The sequence below is a fragment of the Boleophthalmus pectinirostris genome, unplaced genomic scaffold (genome assembly GCF_026225935.1).
Source record: "Boleophthalmus pectinirostris isolate CB_2022bp ecotype Guang Dong unplaced genomic scaffold, ASM2622593v1 HiC_scaffold_5, whole genome shotgun sequence".
NCBI lineage: Eukaryota > Metazoa > Chordata > Actinopteri > Gobiiformes > Gobiidae > Boleophthalmus > Boleophthalmus pectinirostris.
The window spans coordinates 16,949,946-16,973,732 of record NW_026571404.1 but is presented as its reverse complement, the minus strand read 5'-3'; the positions used below and the strand labels follow the sequence as shown (position 1 = coordinate 16,973,732).

The following is a 23,787-nucleotide window of genomic DNA, read 5'->3' as shown; positions in this document are numbered from 1 at the left end:
ATGAGGACCAGACCTGTGTTTGCTCTGTAATCCAAGAGGAAACATCCCCGACCTAATTTAGACTAAATTATGGCTCATAAATCGACTTTCAAAATCCCCATTTCTGATATTGCCTCCAGAGACCCTTCAAGACATGACCTGTTGCTAGGAAACAGAGAGCATTTCTGGGTTAAATGTTTAATGACAGTTATCTCCAGAGAAACATGGATAAAAACACTACAGAGATACAGATTATTAACCTACAGAGGCAACTGCTTAAGTGCTGCTAAATGAGATTTTTCAAATACCATTTTAGAAAATTAACTTTTGCAATCACACAAATGCTGTTTAGTTTATTAATAAGCTTACACAGGATGAGTCCCAAATGATTTTTTAGCAGTAGCAATGATAATTTAGGCAGTACTTGTATAGGCAGCAATAGTGATAGCAAAGTTAGGGTACTACAGACTAGCAGTAATATCATGATATCGTGATTTTTTAGCAACGATTTTAGCAGGACTTCTAAATAATAAATGAAAATGATGCCTCAAATTAGAAGAAGAGAACTTTAGTACCATACTTTTCCTTTTCATTTCAATATCAGTTTCAGAGGAGGTCAAAATGTCCCTGAAGATCGGAGTACTGCCACGGTAACCAGTTTGGACACGACTGAAGTGAGATCGTTTCGCTTATTACACGGACAAGTTCACATCAGGTCTTTGTCATGCTTTTCAATTTCTCCCACAGCATTAAACCATCAGACAGAGGACTTTACTGATTTAACAGGGATTATATTAGCATTTAGAACAAATCTAATATCTCCAGAACAAAGTATTGGCCGGTTGCCGCGGGGAAGAGCAGTAAAAGTTCACGTCCTGGTGGATTTTGAGCGTCTGGTAGCACTGACTTCAGAGGCCACACCTAAGGCCTGACATAACACAGCTCAGGAGACTCAACATGTTTTTACAAGACGTCATCATGAAAACAACAACAGGACACCTCTGTGGTTTACCTGATGAGCACATACCACAGCACAGATACCAACGCCTGCTATTCACCCAGTGTCTTTTTACTAAAATTATCAAAAATACATTTAAGTATCATTTTTGCTGAGTAGTAATAACTTGATTAGTAAGCAGATGGATTTCTTGTGTAAAAAGGACAATTTAAAGATTTGTCATGGTGTGAGGGTAAAAAGTATAAATATTTTAGTGTGTATTTTGCATTGTTGACTAGTTAGACACAAATTTCAGCAAATGCGGTTTTAAAATTAAAGATTTGATTTTTTCCCCCCCAACAAGTTATAAACATTCAACATTTTTCACAGAGAAGCATGTTTTAGGAACTTGCTCTCCAAAAATGTACATTACTTAGGGTTCAGTTTACGTCTGTTAAATGGTACAAAGTGGTGCCAGCTTTGTCCCTGTCCCTGTCAGAGTTGTTTCTTGAGTTAGTAACAAACTGTCCAAAGGGAAGTGGCAGTAAACTCATTCATCCTGTGACTCATGGAGCAGGGTCCCAGTGCAGCGTCCACTCCTGTCCAGAGGAGCAGTCGTCCTCATTGAACACAGACTGAAGGGTCAAGCTAACACTCGTAAATCTGCTCATAGCTAGTATTGATTGCGATGAGATTTGCAGTACAAGGTTAAAAAAGTCTGACGCTGTTCAGGGTATACATTTTTAACAACTCCAGGAACATTTGAAGTAAGACTGAAAGGTTTAAACTACACATAAAACAAAAAAAAGGTTAAATAAAAAGGCATGACACATTCTATTATCAAAATTTTCTTTGTGATTTCATAATGTTGTCAACTCAAATTGTGGTTTAAACATATATATTGTAGAGTCCTACTCACTGCCCACACCACAAGGGAGGGCGGGGGGACTCTGGGACCTCTGCACCTCGGCCCATTAGCGCCTCTGCACCACCAGCTGAGACAGAGGCACATGGCACAGCAACAAAGGGACAGATAAAGCAGCAGGTCTTACAGCGACACAGACTGACAGCGCTGACTGTGTACTGTAGGCAGTCAACTTAGTGTTTTTCTTTGTATCAGAAAAGTGCTTTATAATATGAAACATTTGTTGATGATGGCAGGTGGACTTTAAAGTGCACTGTGGAGCTTTTGTGGTGGCGGGCCCGTTAAATGCTTTTCTCAGTAGAGAATTGCTTTGTCTGGAATGTTTCACACTATGGTATTGAAATTTCTATCATCATGGAGCACAAACCAGACCAAGTTACAAGTCAAATCTGTGGTGAGACACTAGTGGTGTGCAAAAATGTTAAAATATCGCTATATCATATTGTTTAATTCGATGATACAGTATTGATATTGTGGGCTTATGTATTTTTAGGTATATTTTACTAAATTATTTTGTGTAAGAGCTACAATTGTGTTGACATTTTAACTGTTTTGAGTAAAATGGGTGTTTTTTGTATTAACTTTGTGCTGACTTGGTAGACTTTCAGTAGCCATGATTTAGACTTTGATTTTTACTGAACAATATCGAATCGTTTTGAAATATATCGCATTGAATCGTATTAAACTGAAAGTGCACTGTATCGAAAAACGTATCTTATTGTGGCCTATGTATCAAGGTATGTATTGTATCACAACTTCTTACCCTACCGCTCACAGTCAGTATTCCTGTTTTTCTAGGCAAGTTGTGAGTTATAAAACCACCTCTAATTTAATGCTTGTAAGGTACAGCTATTTAATGCCATACTGTGGAAAATTCCATGCAGAGCAATGACATTTCCATAGAAACAAGAAGATGATGGACCCCCAACCAAAATGTTACACAGTGCACCTTGGCTGGAAAAATTTAAACTGGATTTAAATACATTTCTAAACCTATAATGGTGTTTTGTGGTGGCATTTGGGCAAAAAGGAAACACATGTCACTAAATGAAATAAACCTATGCTTTTTTTTGTCAGAAGAAAATAAAAGAAAAATTGTTAAGGGTCTGTTAAAGTGGCCTCTAGAAGTGTCTGTCTGTGTTGTAGAGATGATAAAGTTGGTCATAGAATCCTTGACATTCAAAATGATAAAGAAAATAACAAAAAGAACACGACACTGGAGCTGACCTCTACTATAATGGCCCTCTTTTATAATGGCATCGATATCGAACGCACACTTAAACTTGAATTGCAGTTGTTCAGTGGTAAATACTATACTTACGAATGGAAAGCGAGAATCTAGATATTGATGTCACGAATGTCATAAAACTATTTGATTATTGTTATTTATTTGTCTTGCTTTATGAAAGCAAAACTTTCTGAACGCCAAAGAGAGTGGTGATGTGACACAAGAGAGCCTGTCAAGCTATTCATATTTACTCTGACTTTTTTTAAGTTTAAATTGAAATAATTGCTCCTAAAATGCTCACAGTTTTACTTTTTAGGCATTATAATTATATTGTATAATCATATCGGTTAACCAAATAATCTTAACATCTGTAGACTCAAATTAACAGTACAAAGTCCAAGTGTTTGTCTTTACCCCGTTGGTCCCATAACATGAAAGTGCTCATTCTGCCCACTCCTCAGTCAGCAGAGACTTAAACACAGTACTTGTACACAGTTACATCAGTCATAGTCTCTTGTGTATGTGTGTGCATGTGTGTGTGCGTGACAGTGGGTGGGCTGTGAAGGGTCTCACCTCTCCTGCTTCAGCGCATACTCCAGCATTTTGATCCTCCGCACCAAGTCCTTCTTGAGGTTCTCCTGGCCTTTCCTCTCCCCTTGTAAGAAGGCGATCTGGGCCTGAAACAAAAACATAAGTGTCAAATGTTGTGATCAGGATTAGGAAATCGAAAGGTAGGGCTCCGACATTTTTTCCCGCTCTCACCCACAAATCCCGTAAGATGAGGACATTGGCTTTCTTAAGCTCTATCAAACATGGAGAAGCAGAAAGAAATTGTCCAAAATGTGTGACAGATTAGACAACATCCGCAAGTTTAGGCTGTTTAAAATATTTTTATTAATGCCAAATTAATTATGCAGCACAAAATATGTATGACAGGGATACATTAATCATTTGTATATTTAACTTTACACTCATATTTAGTTCGCAGGACTGCAGTTTATCATCCCACCCGCCCGCTCCAGCATTGTGCAGTTCCTCTCCCGCATACGCCCGCAATGAGCTTTCAAAACGTGTCCTGCGCCGCACTGTTTTGTATCCGGTCCTGCAGGGCTCTAGGCTGGATAATATGGCAATACAATTTGAATTGCGATCTCATACCTGTGACAGAATGCTATTTTGTTATAATTGCCATATTGTGATTCACTAATTTTCTCTTAAATGCAGCTCAAACAAACACTTTTAACCTTGTTACCTCTTCAAGGCAAAATAATCATACGAAGTTTACATGGAACGTGATCAAATAAAACCTAAGATATACATTTACAGACATAACGCCAAGCTGTATGGAAAGAATGCCAGACAATACTTTATAAGGAAAAGTAATGAGAGTGAGCTGACTTAAATTATAAAAGGCATTTTTCTTTTAGGCCTACTGTTCTTGCTTTACTTGCTACCACTAATACAACCAATTTGGCTTGTGCTAAAAATATAAGAAGTACTATACTGGTTACGCTACTACGGTTACTACTAGTACTAGCAAACTATATTTCCAAATCTACTACTTCCTCAATGACTACAGCAAATACTTCCTTTTAGTTATTCTTCCTTTTAGTTCATGCTACGATCACAATTCTTATATTACATCTAAGAGTAATAAAAACAGTGTCATTGGTTATAAATAGGATTTTATTTACAAACTCTCTTGAGACAACAAAGTCCGACAAATCTACTTTTAGAAACAAAGAGATGTCAAAGCGATGGGCAGCAAGGCATGATGAGAAAAGAGAAAGCATGTATCTGTACCGCTCTATTTTAATCTAACCTATTCACTCTCCCACACAGCAGCTATGTGCCCTCCCCCTCCCCAGGCGCTTCCTCCTCTCCCGTGCTCTCTCTATGTCTCTCCCCCTTTCACTCTCCCCCTCTCCCTCTCGCTCTCTTGAAGGCAGCAGCTGTTGACGCACGCAGTCTGAGTCAGCACTACGTTACATTACAATCCTGGGCACCACACACACACGCGCATACATACATAGACTGGTAATACAGGGTTCCTGAGGCTATTTAAAGCCACATCCAAGCACTCCAGGCTCAGTTTTCCAGCTTTTCCAGGACAGCAATACAGTATTTTGGTCAGTATGGGACATAATCATACTTTTCAGGAAAAGGCATTTGATTGAATGTTCCCCATTACAGTAAGTCCAAGAACAGTGAGCAGCACCAGTGGGAGGATTTGTAGTTTACCAACAATCAACTCCCATGTAACTGTAAAAACTGTAATGAAATCTCTATGCAACCATCATAAGATTCCTGTAATGATGGTTATTGCCTCTACTGCCTGCCAGTATAAATTAGTACTATTTGTATTACATAATATTATGCAGTATTTTTCATCTTTAGCAATTACGTAACCAAACTGTTTTGCTTTGACTAAAACAATAACATCCCCTCTGAACATGAATTATTCAATATTTGTAAACTGACTTCCCAGTTTGTTTTATGTGCAGAAGATGTCACTATCGAACCATGAAAAATTATTAGGGTCAATTAGTCGATTAATCAGTTTGGTTTGGTTTAGTTGACTTAAGGCCGCCACACACTACTAGGGGTGTGCAAAAATATCGAAATACTAATGCAGCCGTACACACTACAGGATATTTTTGTCTCAAATGATTTTTAAACATGCGACAAAAAGCACACATGACAGACATGAGGAGAAGCTTATGAGATTTTAAATCTCCGATCTCAAAGACGGCAGCGGCTGCGCACCACTGTTGTGCGCAAACGTTGCGTCTGCCGTTTCCTGTCTACAGTAAAACCACTCGCTTTGAGACTAAGTGTTCAAAGATCAGAGCACTGCACTGCACTTCTAGTTTAGATCAAAGATAGAACTGTTAAATAAAGTACACTGGAAATAAAGTCACTATTGCTAATCTGCAACTTTATCCCAATCCGTGTGCAGTGTGGATGTGAACACAGGCACAGTTAAGGAACTACTCTTGCCTTTTTACTTTTAAAGAATGTGCCAAACTGGATTATAGGACAAATTCTATGGATAATGTGGATGAGAAGATGCTGCAGTTTAAATTTACAACTTTACGAGCAGTGAGTAATAATTATTTTCACCATTTACCGAGCTTGTATCTTGCACCTCTGTGTCCGTCACTCCTCTGCTCGACGCTCAGTTTAAGTGGCTGTTACCTTAGTGTTGCTAATGTTTACTGGTTACAATCTGACAAAGCAGCTCACAGTCACACATCTTCAAAATCACACGCAAAGACACAAATTTGGGTCATGCCTCCCTGAACTTGTGGAGAAGCAAATCACAGCCTAAATCGGGCAAATTCTCTTGTAGTGTGTGGCAGCATAAAGAATTTATTTAGTCTATTCCAGCCCTAAAAAACACACAATTTGGAATTAACAGTAATCAAAGTTGAGTTACAGATTATGTCCCTCTGTAGTCAGTGGTTAGAGGTCTTACAGGCACATATGTATTTCCTCGTGCTTCCATTGTAAAAGTGTTGTACAGTTAAATCTGAGGATGAGCCCGGAGCTGCTCAGAGCTTCAATGTTTACACTGGGGGGATTACCTCTGAGGCTTCTCCATTATTGCACTACATCACAGTCACTTAGCCTCAAACACGAAGGCTCAGGGAAACAGATGCTATGGTAAAGAAACATGATTATGCTTGAGGAAGATACAGAGAAGCTGAAGAGGGCTATCCAATTAGTACTCCATCACTGAGCTATACACAAATATAATATAGACTCTTCTTTTCAATGACTGTTCATAGCTATGGGCACATTTTACCAAAACATTAATAAATCAATTATAAATCTCCAAAGCAACCAAATTATACATTTTTAATACATCTCACATCTCTACATGTTAAGCGTTAAAATATCTTTGTATTCATATATCATTTTCACCTTATGTTGTATTAATTGAATGTTACGACTAATAAAAGCGAAATTACGTAAGCAAAAGTAATCATTGCATCAGACTGTACCTCATCGATTTAATTAAATGCCACCCCTGCAGTAATATGTGAAGAATAACCTCACTAATTTGTACCATCCAAACATGAGAGTAAACCCGGTCTAAATGAGCCTAAGAATGAGAGAGTTGGAGCAGAGGATGGTGTGAGTGTGAGTGGGCTGAAGAGAGTGAAGCCGCTGCAACAATGAGTCACGATGTTCCTCAGTCTGCTCCGAATTACCACAGCGCATCTCCCTCTCCGCACAGACACCAGGAAAACCAGAGCAGCTAACTCAACGAACCCACACAAGATATTAAAGGAAAGACAATAGTGGTAAACCCCAGCAGCGTGGATATAGGCTTGATTTAGAGATGGAGATGCAGACAATACGCCTCGGGTTGTATTTTCCACAGATTCACATTTAGGTTATGTAACTGAAAAAAGTTGTTTTCATCTGAAGAGTTGTATCATATTTTATAGTGTGTTTCTGGACAAAAAGTTAACATTCACAATTTTTTTTTGTCTGTTTTTGAGACTATAGAGGAGAAATTGGACTGTGGAGGGCTGCCAGAATCTACACAAACATGGATGGAGTGACAATACTAAAATTTTGCTACTAAGAAAAAGGCTCAAAATTCAATATAGACTTTGACTGATGCCATCATGAAAGCACTCTTTTGTTAGACATGGACTCTTGTGAGCTTTAAGCCATGTTAGAACGCTGTTACCTGGAGCGGTGTTTTGTTTCATTCACATCTCCAAAGCTCAAAATGCTGTTCCATCTTGTAATATTGTGAAGAGGTATTTTAACAGCTGCCTTTTACCTTAAATTCAGTAGAGCTTGGCAATTCCAGAGCTGAAATTGTCCAAAAGATTCTAGTGAAAGTGTGTGGAGTTTAAAAACATAGTTGGGCACTTCCTGTATTGCCACATGACATCACAAGGTGGAACAAAGTGCTTTCAGTTTGTTGTGTGGAGATGGGGGGTAAATGCAGGCAAATATACAGAATATTTTACATGGGCTATGCAAATACCAGTAGTCACGCTTTTTATCAAGATCATGATTCTGACATTTCTAATAGTCAGGGATCAGCAGATTCTAATAGACATGTCCACAGTCAAGCCTCTGTTAGTAAAGACATGTTTTGGGGGAGAATTGAGACAGGTTTTTTGTTTCAAATGACAATTATTAAAAGTTTGGCTTGTCAGTGTTGAGGAAATTTATACTGAAAGCTGTTTTTGTTTTTAGTAAGCCAAAAAATTATGAATAAAAAAAAAAAAAAATATATATATATATATATATATATATATATATATATATATATATATATATATATATATATATAGTGCAGCACTATCTTACTTATAGAAAACGCATGAATAGAGTGAGAAATGGAGGTACTCTCAAAATAGATTGCAAGCGCTGGATTGGCACCAGTCCAAATATGAGAGCCGACCACAGCCTTGGGCCAGTGAACCGTTATCACAGGCAATTGGGCTCCTGATCCTGAAATATCTCATCAGGCTAATGCTACGAGCACCATTTAAGTGCCCTTAGATGTCAACCAGGACAATGTCAGACACAGCCTTAAATGTCACTGTAATCTACCAACAGTAATGGGGGTGTGATTTGAACTGGAAACCTAGTTCACCTCAATGACGCACAAAAACTCTATCACATTCAAATACAAAAGATGCCCTTGTCAAACCTGGCCATACGGTTGTGCTTAAAGGTTTTGTTTTTTATTGTATTAAAAACATGAAAAGAAAACTAGTTACTTTTATGCAGTTTGTGGCAGTTTAAAGTTAATCCTCACTTTTGTAACTCATTCCTAGTAGCCTACTTATTTACCACAATGACTTTATAAGCACAATTCACAAATTTTCCAGTCCCACCATGGTAATGAAATGCGCTTCCTGTTTTTTGGAGAATAAAATGTTTTAGCACACAGTGGTCTTATTTCCCCTAAGAGGCGCTTTTCTAATATATGTGTACTAGGGAAAAAAATGATGCTGCCACTTAAATACTTTTTACTGCTTCTAAAACATCATTCTTGAGGACTAAATGTTCACTTGCCGACCAACCAGAGCTGTCAAAAACATTGGCAAAGGCAGCCCGTGTTCTTCCTGCAAAAAGTCAAGAGCAGAAGGCGGATTTTGTCGAAGTGATAAGGCGAGTAGTTGGATTGAAAACAATTCCCCTGCTTCATGTTCTGGTGCAGGAGCAGATTAAACTGACACTTGTCTCACTGTGGATGACACTGTACATCTGTGGAGGGGAAAGCTCTTACACAGTGTCCCGCTGTTTCAACATCAGACACAAGAGGGGCTGTTACACTGGAAAGAAAAACATACCATATTTTTCAGACTATAAGTTGCACTTTTTTCATGGTTTGGGTGGTCCTGCGACTTACACTCCAGCACGACTTATATATTAACATTTTCACAGCAGCGAGAGGGGGCTCTAGGCTTGTGTGTCAGTAACTGCTACTACTATTGCTGCTGTGCCACTGTCACTTGGCTCTACTGCTCATGTATCCTGCAGAAAGAGCTGCTGTCCTGTCTGGTGTCATGTCAGTCGATCGCACCATTACTTCAGTATCACTGAAAATTTTTAATTTAAACAAACTTATAAAAACAACCGAAACCATCCTGTCGAGATTCAGAAAGGTCGCAATAATTCTAACTGGAACTGATGTTGAGTCTGACGACAGCAACACAGAAGAGGAAGCAGCTCACTGCTTACCTCCAGAGGTCGCGGAGTTGCTCAGAAGTGACACCGAGGATGAAGAATTCAATGAATTTTGTGATTTTAACAGCCTGTTGTTCTCTGTTCTATTGTTATCCCTATAACTTGCCTTTCAAGATGAAATGTCGCTTCCTGGTCTCTGATTTTATCAAATAAATATCCCCCAAAAGTGCAACTTATATATGTTGTATATGTTATATATGGTCATAAAAAAACTTGAATATTGGGATAATATATATACATAGATATGACTGGGGACTTTTTATATGCACCATTATACTGGAAAACACTAGACTCTAAACCCTACATTCAGCTTGGTGATTACATGAAAACTTAAGGTGATGTATCATACTCAATTTTGGTAACATGCGCTTGAACTATAATTTTACACATAGTTACCTTATTTTCTTTTAGTCAGACTTAGAGTTGAACTTAATTTATAGCTAGCAGCCAAAACATGTCCAGGTAAATAAATCTCAGTAATAACTTGTCTAACTAAAAGACAATAAGAACTATTGGAACTTGAAGACAATTAAGATGAACTTTGCAAAAGTAATATTTCACGTACTGCATAGCACATGTTTCATTATATCATCACATCAGCCTTGCCTCTGTGAGTCCCTCCAGCAAACATGAACCTTGAGAGGAATGCAGTGAGTCGACTGGGGCCATAGAGACACAGGAAGCGTTTAATTCGGGCACTGACTGACACTGGGTGCATTATGGGGCCGCGGGATAAGGCTTTCTTAGTCTGGACTGTGAGAGAGGAGAGAGAAGGGGAGAGAGAGAAGGAGGAAGGAGAGATGGGAGAATGAGAAAGAGGGAGAGAGAGAATAAGGCATCCATCTCAAGCTCTTTTCAAAGAGGAAAAGCAGGCGGGACGACAGGCTAATGGCTACCGAGGAAAATAAACACTGGTCACTAGTTTAACAGAAGCAGCAGCTGTGGACTGGATTATAGGAGCTGGCACTTAAAGAGTCGTGTATGTCAAATAGGCAAGAGACTTTGGTTAACACGATACATGGAGATAACAGTTTTCACTAACACGTAATAACATAATTAGAGCCCGACCGATATATCGGTTTGACGATATTATCGGCCGGTATGGGCATTTGGAGGCATATCGGCTATCGGCCGATATGCTTGCTGATAGGGGCCGATATTTCACGTGGGCATGTGATACGTCGTTAAAAATCTTTACAGACAGATAAATGTCCAAATATGTGACTCCGCATCAGTATTTATCTGTGGAGTCATTTGTCTGTGTGTGTGTCCGTACTGTCCCTGAACACACCACAGTCGCGTCACTCACGTGTGTTTGTTTACACCCGCAGCGGTGCACAACACTGAGATTATATGCTTTTTACAGACAATCGGTTTGAGTCTGGATTAAAAGGACATTTATTAGTTCAGACTTGTGATGTGAGGAGGAGCCTGTATGAGTGGTGAGTGTTGATAATATGTCGACTTTGAAGCTAGTTTTGGTCATTTGTTATGGGTTAGCTGCTGTAGCTCCCACACATAAACAGACTGTTTTCTATTGGTCTATTAAAGTGACTATATTGGCCGTATATTTGTTACTGGACCTGCATTGATATGTAAATGAGCTGTGAATAGACGTGTGAATTATGACATTTGCAAATATAATTAATTACCGCGGCGCGCACGTATTTACAGCTAAAGGCTAATAGCGCTAGTTTCTTTACTAGGTATGGGTCGGTCGTGAACGAAATGACTCTTAGATCCGGCTCTTTGAAGCGAACGACGGGAGCCTGATCCCTTATTAGGAGCCGTGTTTTCTGTTTCTCTCACTGTTTTTCTCTTCACGCCGCGTGCAGACTCGTGGTTTGACAGCGGCAGCGGCTGAAAACGAAACTTTGAGAAATGTGCGTGTACATAGGATAAAAAAAAACAAAAACAAACAAACAAACAAAAAAAAAAAAAAAAAACGAGCATATTTGGCTGTAGTTTAGCATAAAATAAATAAGTCCCGGTTTAGTCCTTTTTCAGTCCTGATTCAGTCCTGCTTTAGACGTGCTACAATCTGAAGAGCTGCTTGGGAGCCAAAAGAACCAGCAGCTTTTAGTGAGCCGAGTCAAAAGAGCCGGTTCTCTAAAAAGAACTGGAATACCCATCACTAGTGTCTAGAATGTGATGCAAAAATGCCATTAAGCCAACCTACTGTCTGTAAATATGATGTAAAGAGGCAGAATAACAATAAATGTTGCCTAAATAAACCCAATTTAAAATCCACCAAAGCCAAACCTAAGTTTTTTAAACAATTCAACATTTACAGTGAATTTTTACATCACTAAATATATCGGTGATTATATCGGATATCGGCAGCTCCAACTAACATTATATCGGTTTCATATCGGCCACAGCAAAATCCATATCGGTCGGGCTCTAAACATAATTAAAGTTAACAATGCATGAAGAGTAGGCCTGTCACGATAACTAATTTAGAAACACTATATATTGCTACAGAGGAATATAATGATTAATGATATGATTACAGCTACTTTATGCCACTGATACTAGAACAATAACACAAGAAAATCCCAGTAAACCATTTTTACATAATACTGTATCATTAAAAGGCCTGAGCTGCAACAAATAAATGGAAAAATTAAGCATTAGTTAGTCCTGAAACAGCTCCAATGTTACTAAATTACATTTAAAAAATAGCAGAAACCTAACCATATTTCAACAAAATATATACACGCAATAAATACTGAGCCCCAAAATATACTGTTCCAGCTTTCATATATTGAACGATAAGTCAATATATTATTTATCATAACAGAGCTAATGAAGATGGAAAAAAGTCACAATGTTTAATAAGACAGATTAAGGGTCAACTCCTTAATGAAGGTAGTTAGTAGGGATGTAACAATAACCAAAATACCGTGATATTGTATCGTCAAACGTCTCACAATAGTATCGTGGGGCATCACAATATATCGAATCACAAGTTCCTTCACTTAAACGCATAGTATTACAGCTGCAATAGCTAATAAACAAAGAGAACTACATATCCCATGATTCATTTCAGCGCAGACAACATGAAGAAATAAATTTTTACTTGAATTCTTGGGTTTATAACAGTAATAATTCACACCAAAATCTTGTCAGGGTATTTTAAAAGCAAAAAGTGTCCTATCTACAATTATATCATAATCGCGGAAATATTGCAATAAATATCATACCGTGAGATGCATATCGTGATAATATCGTACCGAGAGATTTGGATATCATTACATCCCTAATAGTTACTAAGCCTGGATGTTTTTTTCCTTCAGGTAAAGCACCATAAGATTTCAAAATATAAATAAAATTGATAACCAGTTTAATACAGTACACTGTTGTTTTGAAAATATAAATGCATCAAAGATCGAATGGTGAGCTGAGTTCACAGGAAAGGGAGTGGGGTCAATAACATTACTCAGAAAGGCCTGCTACTGGGAATGAAAAGAGTAAAGGTCAAGTTTATGTACTGTAGCTATAGCAACAACCAAACCGGCCAAGCCCACTATAAGATGGAATCTTTTTCAAACATTTCTGGTTCATTAATAACACACAGAGGTCACCAATGATTTTCAGGCCATGACCTACACTGAAAAGGAGGAGCAATGACCCTTAAAATATTTTATTGCTATATTGCAAATGCTGTATTCATTTGTGGATTATGTTAAACGGGGTCTATAAAAGTACATATTAAAACAAGGAAAAAAGTTGTACGTATGCAAAGAAAAACACAGGATCTAAATGCGACTATTACACTGTATAGTTTTAAATTCCTGTCATACTTTCTTCCAGACTTTCCCAACGTCATCTCCAGTCATGAGCTGCACAAAGAGGCCATTTAATCCTCACAGTATTAAAAGTGCACAAGTCTCAACGCCTCAGTCACTGGAGTCAAGTGAGATCCGGTCACGCAAACCCCAGGCCATACACACAAAATGGTGACAGGGTGGCCACTGCTGCGGTCAGGGGAGGAAACTGAACCGTAATCCCACATTTACAATTCAAAACAAGATTCTGTCTGCACTAGGTAGGCTTGTCACAATTATTACTATAATCTTCCAATACATAATAGATGGAACAGTTATTTTTGGGAGGCAATATTAATCGTGGATACTTTTTTTGCACTGTAGTGGAAAGTAACAATAACCGAAATATCGTGATATCGTATCGTCAAAGTTCTCACAATAATAATATTGTGGACCATCACAATATATAGAATTACAAGTCTCTTTGCTTAAATTAAGAGTTATGATGCAGCAATAGGCAAAAATACAGAGGGAACTACATAGACCATGATCCTTCGCTCTATTTCTGTGTAGACTACATGAAAAAAATAACACTTCTGAGCACTTTTAAGTCTTAGTTCTTTGTATTAAGTCTTGTCAAGGCATTTTAAGAGGAAAAAGAAGCATATTAACAGTTTTGTTCGCAGCCTCCACAAAATATCACAATAAATATCGTACTGTGAGATGTATATCGTGAAAATATCGTACCGAGAGATTTGGATATTGTTACGTCCCTAATCGTGAGCCTCCCCACCATACTGTCAGTTTTCCCACAATATCGCAGTAAATATCGTACCGTGAGATTTGAAGGTTGAATTATGAACTTGTATGACTCATTATAGAAACAAAATAACTAAAAATAAGTGTTGCAATCTACTATTTATTTGTTGCAACTCATATTGTATATTCAGATTTTTTTTAGGGGATAAATCCGCTTCATGGATTGGTTTCAATACTATCATTTGTCGTCTATAATTTACTTCAGCAATATATTGTACCTCACAATGTTTTATTATGACAGACCTAGCACTAGGGCTGTCAAAGGTATTGAAAATTTGTTACTTATAGTTTAGATTAGACAAGTATCAAAACTAGATATTGATTTGAGCAGGTACTGATACTAAAAAAACATTCACATGACAGATATGAACCTGACTTTCCTGTATAGCTTTAGAATGATATTGATCTGTATAAGTATTTAGGTACGCTCATGCACCACCGTGGAACCTACCTACAGATATAAGATCACTTGGTAACAGTACTATGATTTAATGTTGAAAGTCATATAGCATCGTCAAAAGAAAGAGTGTTTTTTTCATAGTGGTATCGGACTCTGTATTGAGTAACTAGTTGACTCTTCTACTACTACTCTACCAAGTTTGAAATTTTAGTATCTTGACATCACTACTCTGGGCCAATAGTAGATTTACAGTCATCAAGACGAGCCCAACAGCCCCATGACACTGTCCTGAAGCAGCCAAGTACATTCCTCACATACTTGTACAGCAGCAGCAAGAGATGGAGCCAAACAACAGCAGGGACAATCGGAGAAACACTGCACTCCAACATTCACAGATCTGGTGACTAAACATTGTGTTATTAGAGAGGTAAATGAGAAATATTTTGATTATTAGATGAATAATACATTTTTTTTTTGGTTGATTTAAGCTTAATAAAGTTAAAAAAAACAACACAATTTTACAGTATATATGCTAAATTAATTTTGGCAAGCTATGAGGTTATAAGGACAAAAAGATGGAATTTGAAACTACACTTCCAATAATGCTTAAGGTTTGAGACCTAAAAATTTCTAAGCATTTCATATTAAGCATAACAATACAATATAATACCCCTAAATATTCATTCAAATAAGTTCTATATTTTTTTTATCGTCACCAAAAAAGAAAAAAAGTGCTGCACTGCTGTCATCTATAGCTCCTACTGACACGTAGGATTGTGTGTGGGACTGAAGGATGCAGTGTTTTCCATTAATAGAGGACACACCACGGTGCCCCCTATGGTCTAAATTCTCCTCCATATACGCTAAAAATAACCTAGACTATACACTGGCATTACAGAAATAAGACTTTGTTGTAAGGGCTAAATAACTTGGAGAAAATATCTAGTTGCGATTATTCTGACGAGCATTGCAATTGCATTGGAAGTTAATGTTTTAGTAAAGGATTCTGTTCAAAATTCACATTTTAAAACATGTCCAGAAAAAAATTGCAGCCTTTGCATTTAGCTAATTGTGTCCAATATCCATTCAAATCATGATTTTGATTTGATTGCTCATTGTACTCGCATAAACATCATTTAAATAAAAGCTGACACAGGCAACCAACCATTCATTCCCACTTTTCACACACTCACCACTGACTCACAACAGTTCAATCACAACAGAACATGTTCCTCCATGTTCCTGTTTTATTTGAAGGGACTATAATCCTGATCTGTGGATTTTCCAGAGCTGCTGTTTTTGTCACCTCTCTGAAGACCCAAGTGTAAAAGTGTATTTACCAGCTTCTCGCCTTTGTACGAGGCTAATTTAACTGTTTGCACATCTGTCTCAGGAGCGTCACACACACTGGCTGTACTCCTAACACAGATCCTGGTTAAATTTGCACTTGTCTCTGTTTAAATCTGCAGTTTACATGTAAGAAAGACGACTGGGTGAGTTGTAGGACTTGGGGTTTGTGATTGGAGTCTGTCCCAAGTTTTCATTTCAGAGAACACACTGATCTGAAGCAGCGGTCACCATGACACTGCTTAACTGTGTGGATGGATCTACATTATACAATTTAGTGTGACAAGGCTCCTGGCTGCAAAGGGATCAGAGCAGTGTTTCATTATCTTTGGGCTAACACTAAATTAATATTAGTAGCACTCTGAAATGAGTTAGGCTTCACTTTATCAGTCTGATGGTGAAAGAAGATTGAGACGAATACTTCAAGCTGATTGGGAAGAATTCAAACTTTTGTTAAATCTAGTTGAGGGGAAAGCTCAGAGATCTTTCCTGTCTAAAAATTCACAAAACACCTCCCTCTGCTGCCCTGTGATTGGTCCTGTCTCCAAATCACAACAACTGGAGCAGAAATGATGGATTTTTGTGATTTTGCAAACCGAGAATACTTCACGAGAATTCATCTTCCTAAGCACGGGCCATGAAAGAATACAAACTTTAAAAACATAGAAGCAACATGGATAGCCACAAGATGATATAAACAAAGAGGGTTGATTTAAGAAATGCCAAGGTACAGTCAGTCAGTGGATAGAGCTGGCATGCCCCCAGCTAGAAACAATGAAAAACTGTTTGAAAAGGCTTCCTAAACTTACATCAATATTGCATAGATTTTTTGATTAGACTAGAACAATCTTTCATACAAAAGTGAGCATCATGTCGTCTAACCCAGTTCTGTCTTGCTGTGGGGTAAAACAGAGACAGGTCTGGGATGTTCCGGGCGGCTGGATCACATCTCCCTCATGTTGCTGCATTCATTTTCCACAATATGGCCGCACAGAGAGACAGCAGGGAAGCATTTTCAACATCAGCGGTTTCTTTACAAATATAGTGGGCTGGATGTCCTGAAGAAGCAGTTGTGGCAGAGACAAATGATGGATCAATAAAAAGTGTGTAGCTCTGAGAAGAGGCGACACATTGACTGGACATAATAGTTTTTAAATCACCAGGGCTCAATTAAGTCCAGAGAAAGCACTGATCACTGTATGATCTTTGGGTAAAAAGTCATTAAGAGAACAGAGGTTGAAAGTGCTCAGTGATATGGCAAAAAAATATACATTCATGACCTTTACTACCCTTATATGGATCAATCACATTTTGATCTTTTAGTTATTGTAAAAAACAACTTCTATAAGTGACAACAAGCTTTAGTCATTTCAAATACAGCCAATACTCTGTCAGCAAATGCATTTGGGAGTTCACACTTGAAAGAAAAAAAATACAAATGTCTGTGTTAAATGGCATTGGTTAAAAGTCTGCAATGGTTATGTTCAGGAAAAGAGTATAGAACGGCACTTTTAATAAGCTAAAATACAACTAAAACAAAAAAATCAGGCAATAAAGGGAAGCACACTGCCCAGGCATGCATCATTTTCCAAAAGCTATGGTTGGGTCGAAGGAGGACTCCAGTTTGTGAATCTCATTTGCAGAGAGACACCCCGATGACCTCAGAGCAGACAGCTGTCCTACACTCCCACACAGAGTCAGCGCCTGCTCACTGAATGAACGGAGCAGATTTGGGGATTTAACAGCCCCTCTGTCGGATGTACGTCTCCGAGGCGCAGAGGAGCTGGGACTGGTCCAAGCGGGACAGTGGAGCAGGCTGGAGTTAGTAAACATGGTACCTCCTCCAGGCGCTCGCTGCAGCAAAAATAGAAACCCTTTTAAAGCCACTGTGATCTGCTCAGTGAATATTTGATGTGCAGGCAAACGACTCTGGACTTCTGTGTAATAAGGGGAGTAGGATAAACTGGAGTAACTAAACTAAACAAGTAACTAAAAAGATGTAGAATGAATGTACATATTTTTTTCCCTTTTTCTTTAGGCTTTTTCCTTTTATAAGTTATAAGTGGTTACAGAATCCACATGTCCTTTTTGTGTAGTGTTGATTTTGTTTGTTTTTCAGTATTGAAACTTGTTCAAATGAAAATCTAGTTCTGATACTAGTTTTTGTATCAAACAGTATCTGGAACAAAACCAAAAGCCTTATAAAATGAAGAGTAAAAAAGTAGACCAATCCATTTACAAAGTCAAATTTATCTGTAAAAGTAAACAAACAATACTGGGACACTTAACACTACATGTACCGCAGTTAAAGTGACATCTTCCAATGATGCTTACTTAGTCTAATCACTCAAACAGCAGAAACAGTTGCCATTGGTGGTTATACTGACATTAACATCCACACACATACTTGTTAGTGTACCTTTAAAATGGATTGCTCTTCAAACATTTGTCATTTCTATGTTGACTCCCGGGGGCACCAACATTGAGCCTGTATCCTCTCTGCAGCACACGAGGCGGGCAAACAGAAATAACTGCAGCCCGGGGGTGGATGTGCCGAGGAATGATGGCGACACCCTTTTTTGCAAGACTCCAACCACACCACAATGTTTGCGCATGGTTTGGTCCTTAAGGCTCTGCGGAGTTCAACAATCTGTGCCTTAAGTAAATTCAACATACCCTGAGTCATTGTAATGAGGTTAAAGTAATGTTAGCTGCTCCAAGGGTAGCGCTGGATGGCATTTGGGGAAGAGCAGAGGAAAACAAGACATACGTAATAATAAGTAGTGTATTGAATATTCTTGACTTGTAACCTGCAATATTTTGGAAAAGCTTCAACTTTTCAAAGATTAAGAGCTATTCTAGTTTAGGATTTGGCCGCTGCTTATCTTCATGGACATGTTTTTGCTGTGTCTGGCATGTCCCACAATATGGCATTAAACTTGTCTATCTGTAAGTGATGCCAAGAGGTTACCAAGGTACAGGACACTCACAATAAAAATGCAATCTTTCAAGGCATCTTTGAACAAGTCAGTACAGTCATAAGAACATTTTGCCTTCTTGTATAGTTTTAGAATAGTTTCCTTAAGTGGAACTATGGACATCATAGTAAGTAAGGAACTACTATCATTGTGTTAAAGAAATCTATTGGCTAAAAAAAGGATTCTGAATCATCATGGTGGTATTGAAATAGAAATAGAGCATCAAGACTTTTCACTATAGCATCAAAATTTAGTTTGAACATTTAATATGACAAAAATAAAACCTTACACTTCATTTGGACCAGAGGGTTATTGCTCTGCGAGGCAGCACTGGTTGAACAAATCAGTCAATCGTTAAACAATCGCGTCTCGCTTGTGTTCCCAGAATAAGGCGTGAGTGTTTGAGCCCCGCGTCACGTTCCTCCTCTCCTGGTGTCAGGTTCAGGATGGTGCTACTGCTGCTGCTGACACAAGCCTTCAGCAAGAGGACACCGGCCGAGCAGGGATTTCCCCAGGACCAGAGGCACAAAGGCACAGGGGCACAGGGGACAGGAGCAGAGCACGCAGCACCATGCACACAGACACACACACACAGAGGCACACAGTGACACACGCGTTACTTTCCCATGCTTTTTTTGGGCCATTACATTCACTTATATTCATATCCTAGAGGCATCTTTATAACCTTAAACATATTCACTGCTTGGCTACACTTAATCTTTACCTAAAACCTAACCTTAACCTAATTTAACATTTACCTGAACTTTAAATCATGTTGATCTAATAATTGAGGATTTATGGGTATTTTGACCCATAAGAGAGGCAAGTCATCATTAAGTGGGTATGGACAGATTTTAGTCTCCATAATCTTGAACTACACAAACTTTACCAACCCACATGGGAAGTTTTTTGGTCATGGCAATGCAATTGTACAATAATAAACAGACTGAAATATTACAAACACTAGTAAAAAACAAAAAAGAACAGTGATAATAGATTGAACATTTACATTTGAAAAGTTTGATGGAAGTCGATTTACACGATTTACAAATTATTATGACAGAGAATAAACGTGCAAAAAGAACGTATTAGATTATCTTCAGTAAGAGTGCATTCAGTTATCCAGATTTAGTCTAGTCCTAGTCTATTCCTGATTTGATTGCAGGTTCAGTCCCAGGTTATTCCTAAATTTGTTTTGTGTATAAAAGTATAAAAGCAACCTAAAGTATATTGAAAGATACTGAGCTATTTTGAGTTAAATTGAGCCAATCAATGACGTACTCTAATCACAGTTGACAGGGCCTTTACATAAGTTATTAATGTTATTAACCAATCAGAGGAGTGGCTGTGCACGAACTATCTGGACAGACAACATTCCTGGGTTTGCCTAAAACAGTCACAGCAGGTATAAAGGTGTGGAAGTGACAATGCGTTTCTATAGAGCTTTTGATAATGCTTCGATAATAATCTGATAAACAAGGCTACAGATAGTAGAAGCAAATTTAAATGATGGTTCACATTATGACACCTAATCTACAGGAAATATAGCATTTACAGTGATAAATCCACACCATAGATACACAGTAGTAAACGTTTGACAGATAATGTTTTGGGTGCACTTGTCAACGCTAGATACTAGTCATGTAATACAATTGCTTACACCAACAACATACGTAACTAAGTTGGTATGCATTAGATATGGATCTGCACACATTACATTGCAGCCAAATGCCATTTCATATTGTTAATCTGAATTTTTTACTACTTTACTACATAAAAGGTCTCCATTGCAGAGGTTGGACAGTTCATTACTATTCTCCCACATCTGCCATCTCAACTATTCTGTAAAAGGATGAATACAAATAAGTCTGTCAAGATAATTACTATATCAACTTATTGTTCAATATGATAGATGGAAGAATACATATTTTTGCCTTAATATTTACACATTTTTACACAGATTTTGACAAGATTTGAGTTGTAATGGATTGCAAAAGTTCTATGGCATAATTCTGCTATTTATTTTTAATAAATAGCAGAATTTATTATTAATCCCATAAGATTATCCTGCATTATTGTCAATGTGGTAATGGAATCAAAACTATTGTTTACTGCAATATATCTCTGTAGCAATCTATTAGAAAGACTATGAAATTAACTAAAACTGAATCATCTTTGTCTTTATTTTTTATTAGGGTCCAGCCAGTAGGTGCTGATTAATGCTTTGGGTAGTAATGTTTGATTGTTTACTATTAATATAATACAACTACTTTCAATGCTCTTTTCTTGTGTAATGTTTAAATGTATTTGGGGAACTTTCTTTTAAAGTCAACTGTGGGCTTTAGCAGATATTTTGATGTGCAATATATGGGAAAAATACTGCAGCCTTAGTTATCTCCTACTTGTACTTGTCAGTGAAGATGGCATTCCATACAAAATGATCCATGTACTGTCACACCTTTAGCAAATCCTTCAAGGTTATTCATTACAAGGTGACAAAATACATTCATCAGAGCTGCGAGTTTCACATAGTTGTAGAGAAGAGAGAAAATTGTAAACAAAAAAGAAAATGTGACTGTTCCAGCAACATATTTCATCACAGCTGCATAAAGTTAAACCTCAAAAAGTAAAATTTTTAAAGACTTTATAAAAAATTACATGTGGCACTAATAACTTAATATTCTTTAGATTTATTTTACAAACTTTTTACTGTATCACTATCCATTATTTTCCAACATTAAACATCCATACTTGAGACCTTTATGCAGTTTAATTTATTTGTTTATATTGCATTTAACTGCACATATATTCAGAAATCTCTGAGTACAGTGGATAGTGAACACAAAGTTGTAACATAGTCAGTCTTGGAACACCTTTTTATTTCACGTCAGCATAACCTCCAACTCAAATTTTGCGCTCACAGTTTTGCCGCCACAAACTAACCACCGCAGAAGTCTTTTAGCGACCTGAGTGCGCCTTACCACAGATGCTGGTGCTTTCTGATAAGCGTTCTTTATGATAGACTGCAGACAGGAAGAACAGTACAGTAGCAGAGACAGAGCACACCAGAGTCAATGAGCCAAAGCCTACTACAATGGACACTACTAGAGACTTCCTCCTCATCTCTTTGTTGGATGAGGTCAGAGAGTAGACTGGAAACAAGGGACCATAAGTTCACGCATCGAGTCCAAACGTGAGAGCAAAATAAGATATGAAGAGATTAATTTCAAAGCTGCAAATAAATAATAGTTGAATAATAAAAGCACCTGAAAATGTGTATACAACAATGAAATGTTACTTCAAAAATACTTCCAACTATCTCACATGATGATAATAGATAACCATGCATACTACATTGCACTTGAGGTAAATGGTCGATATCACAGCACAGCAATAAAGTTACATACTCAACTAAATTTTTCTAAAACTTAATGAGATATAAGATTACAATGAACTCCAAGAGAGATGCGATGAGTGATTAAGTGCCTTAGCTCTATCTCCCATTGCCCTTACATTACGCATTGGAAAATCTTGGATCACTACCAGGAAAGACAAAATGCAGCTCATCAGATGACTTGCTGGTACAAAGCCATAAAGCTCTCTCTAAGATGGTGGGCCAATAAACCTAGTGGTCTGTCTCAAACAGGTTGACAGTGGCAAACATTTTGGTGGGTGACTTCAGCAGTGGCAGTGACATGGCAGCTACAGCTAACCCTCTTCGTAATAACACAAACTGAGTGCGTAGTAGCTTCATTAATAAGTGTAATTTTGTAGCAATTATGGGAATGTTTAAGAGATTTTTAACATAATTTAAACATAATTACGTAAAGGCATCTAGTTGGTTTACTACTACCACATAAGTACGATGCTCCCAGTCAATGCGTCTTCCCAGCACACTGTCAACAACGCAATGCACTTTACGGGATTAGTTTCAATAAACAATTATCCATCACGCGAATCTATTTTTGCAAGAGTGTCCAGGCAAACAGAAATACAGATGTGCCGCTTTTCTCGTTTAAGACGTGGTAAAAGAAGCAAATAGTCGTCGAGAAGTCGGGTCATGGGGGCGCTGCAGCTGCTTTAGCACAGAAGCTAACGCTAAGAAGCTAACACCAGAACAATCAGACAGAGCCTCTAGAAGCGACTATTCACAAAGCCACGCACATACGTCCCGTTATCCCCACTAAACGTAACCATCCGCACAATAAATGCAATGTTTTACCTGTAGTTCGGCTCTCTCCATCTCCCATTGTGCCCTCTCTACTTCGAAGCGGGCCCATTCGTGCTGCAGGAAGTGCAAGATCCCCGGGATACTGTACTGCGCCCTGGCCGCCTCCCCTGCGTCGCCATCGGGCAGCGGTCCTTTCCCAGCGCCGGGTAAAACGGAGTTGTTATTGTTGTTGAAGAACACACCGGGGCCCGCCTGTTCGTCCATGGCCGGGCTCGCGGGTACGCTCTCTCCGTTGTATCGCTGATTTTTAGCGCTGATACCAAAGGAAGCGCTTGAGCCTGATCACGGCGCTCCGTCTCCTCGAGAATGAACTCACTTCTGACAGCGAGCTGTCACCGAGTGACGTCAGCGCGCGGCCACGCCCACAGCGTGCCGACGGGTGCGCTCGATTCATGAGTCCGCACAGCTCACAAAAATTTGATAAATAACCACTGGACTCATAAC

General features: G+C 38.3%; 1 protein-coding gene across 1 annotated transcript in view; it reads right to left on the bottom strand.

Moving 5' to 3' along the window:
* The window catches only part of strn (striatin, calmodulin binding protein), a 45,017-nt gene extending 21,350 nt beyond the window's left edge, over positions 1-23,667 (bottom strand). Inside the window, exons 1-2 of the mRNA XM_020921055.2 lie at positions 23,335-23,667; positions 3,643-3,746 (exon numbers count right to left, since the gene is read on the bottom strand). Of these exons, the coding sequence (XP_020776714.1) occupies positions 3,643-3,746; positions 23,335-23,547 (317 nt within the window). The 5' untranslated portion in view covers positions 23,548-23,667. The remainder of the gene's footprint in view (positions 1-3,642; positions 3,747-23,334) is intronic.
* Between the last annotated feature and the right edge of the window lie 120 nt (positions 23,668-23,787).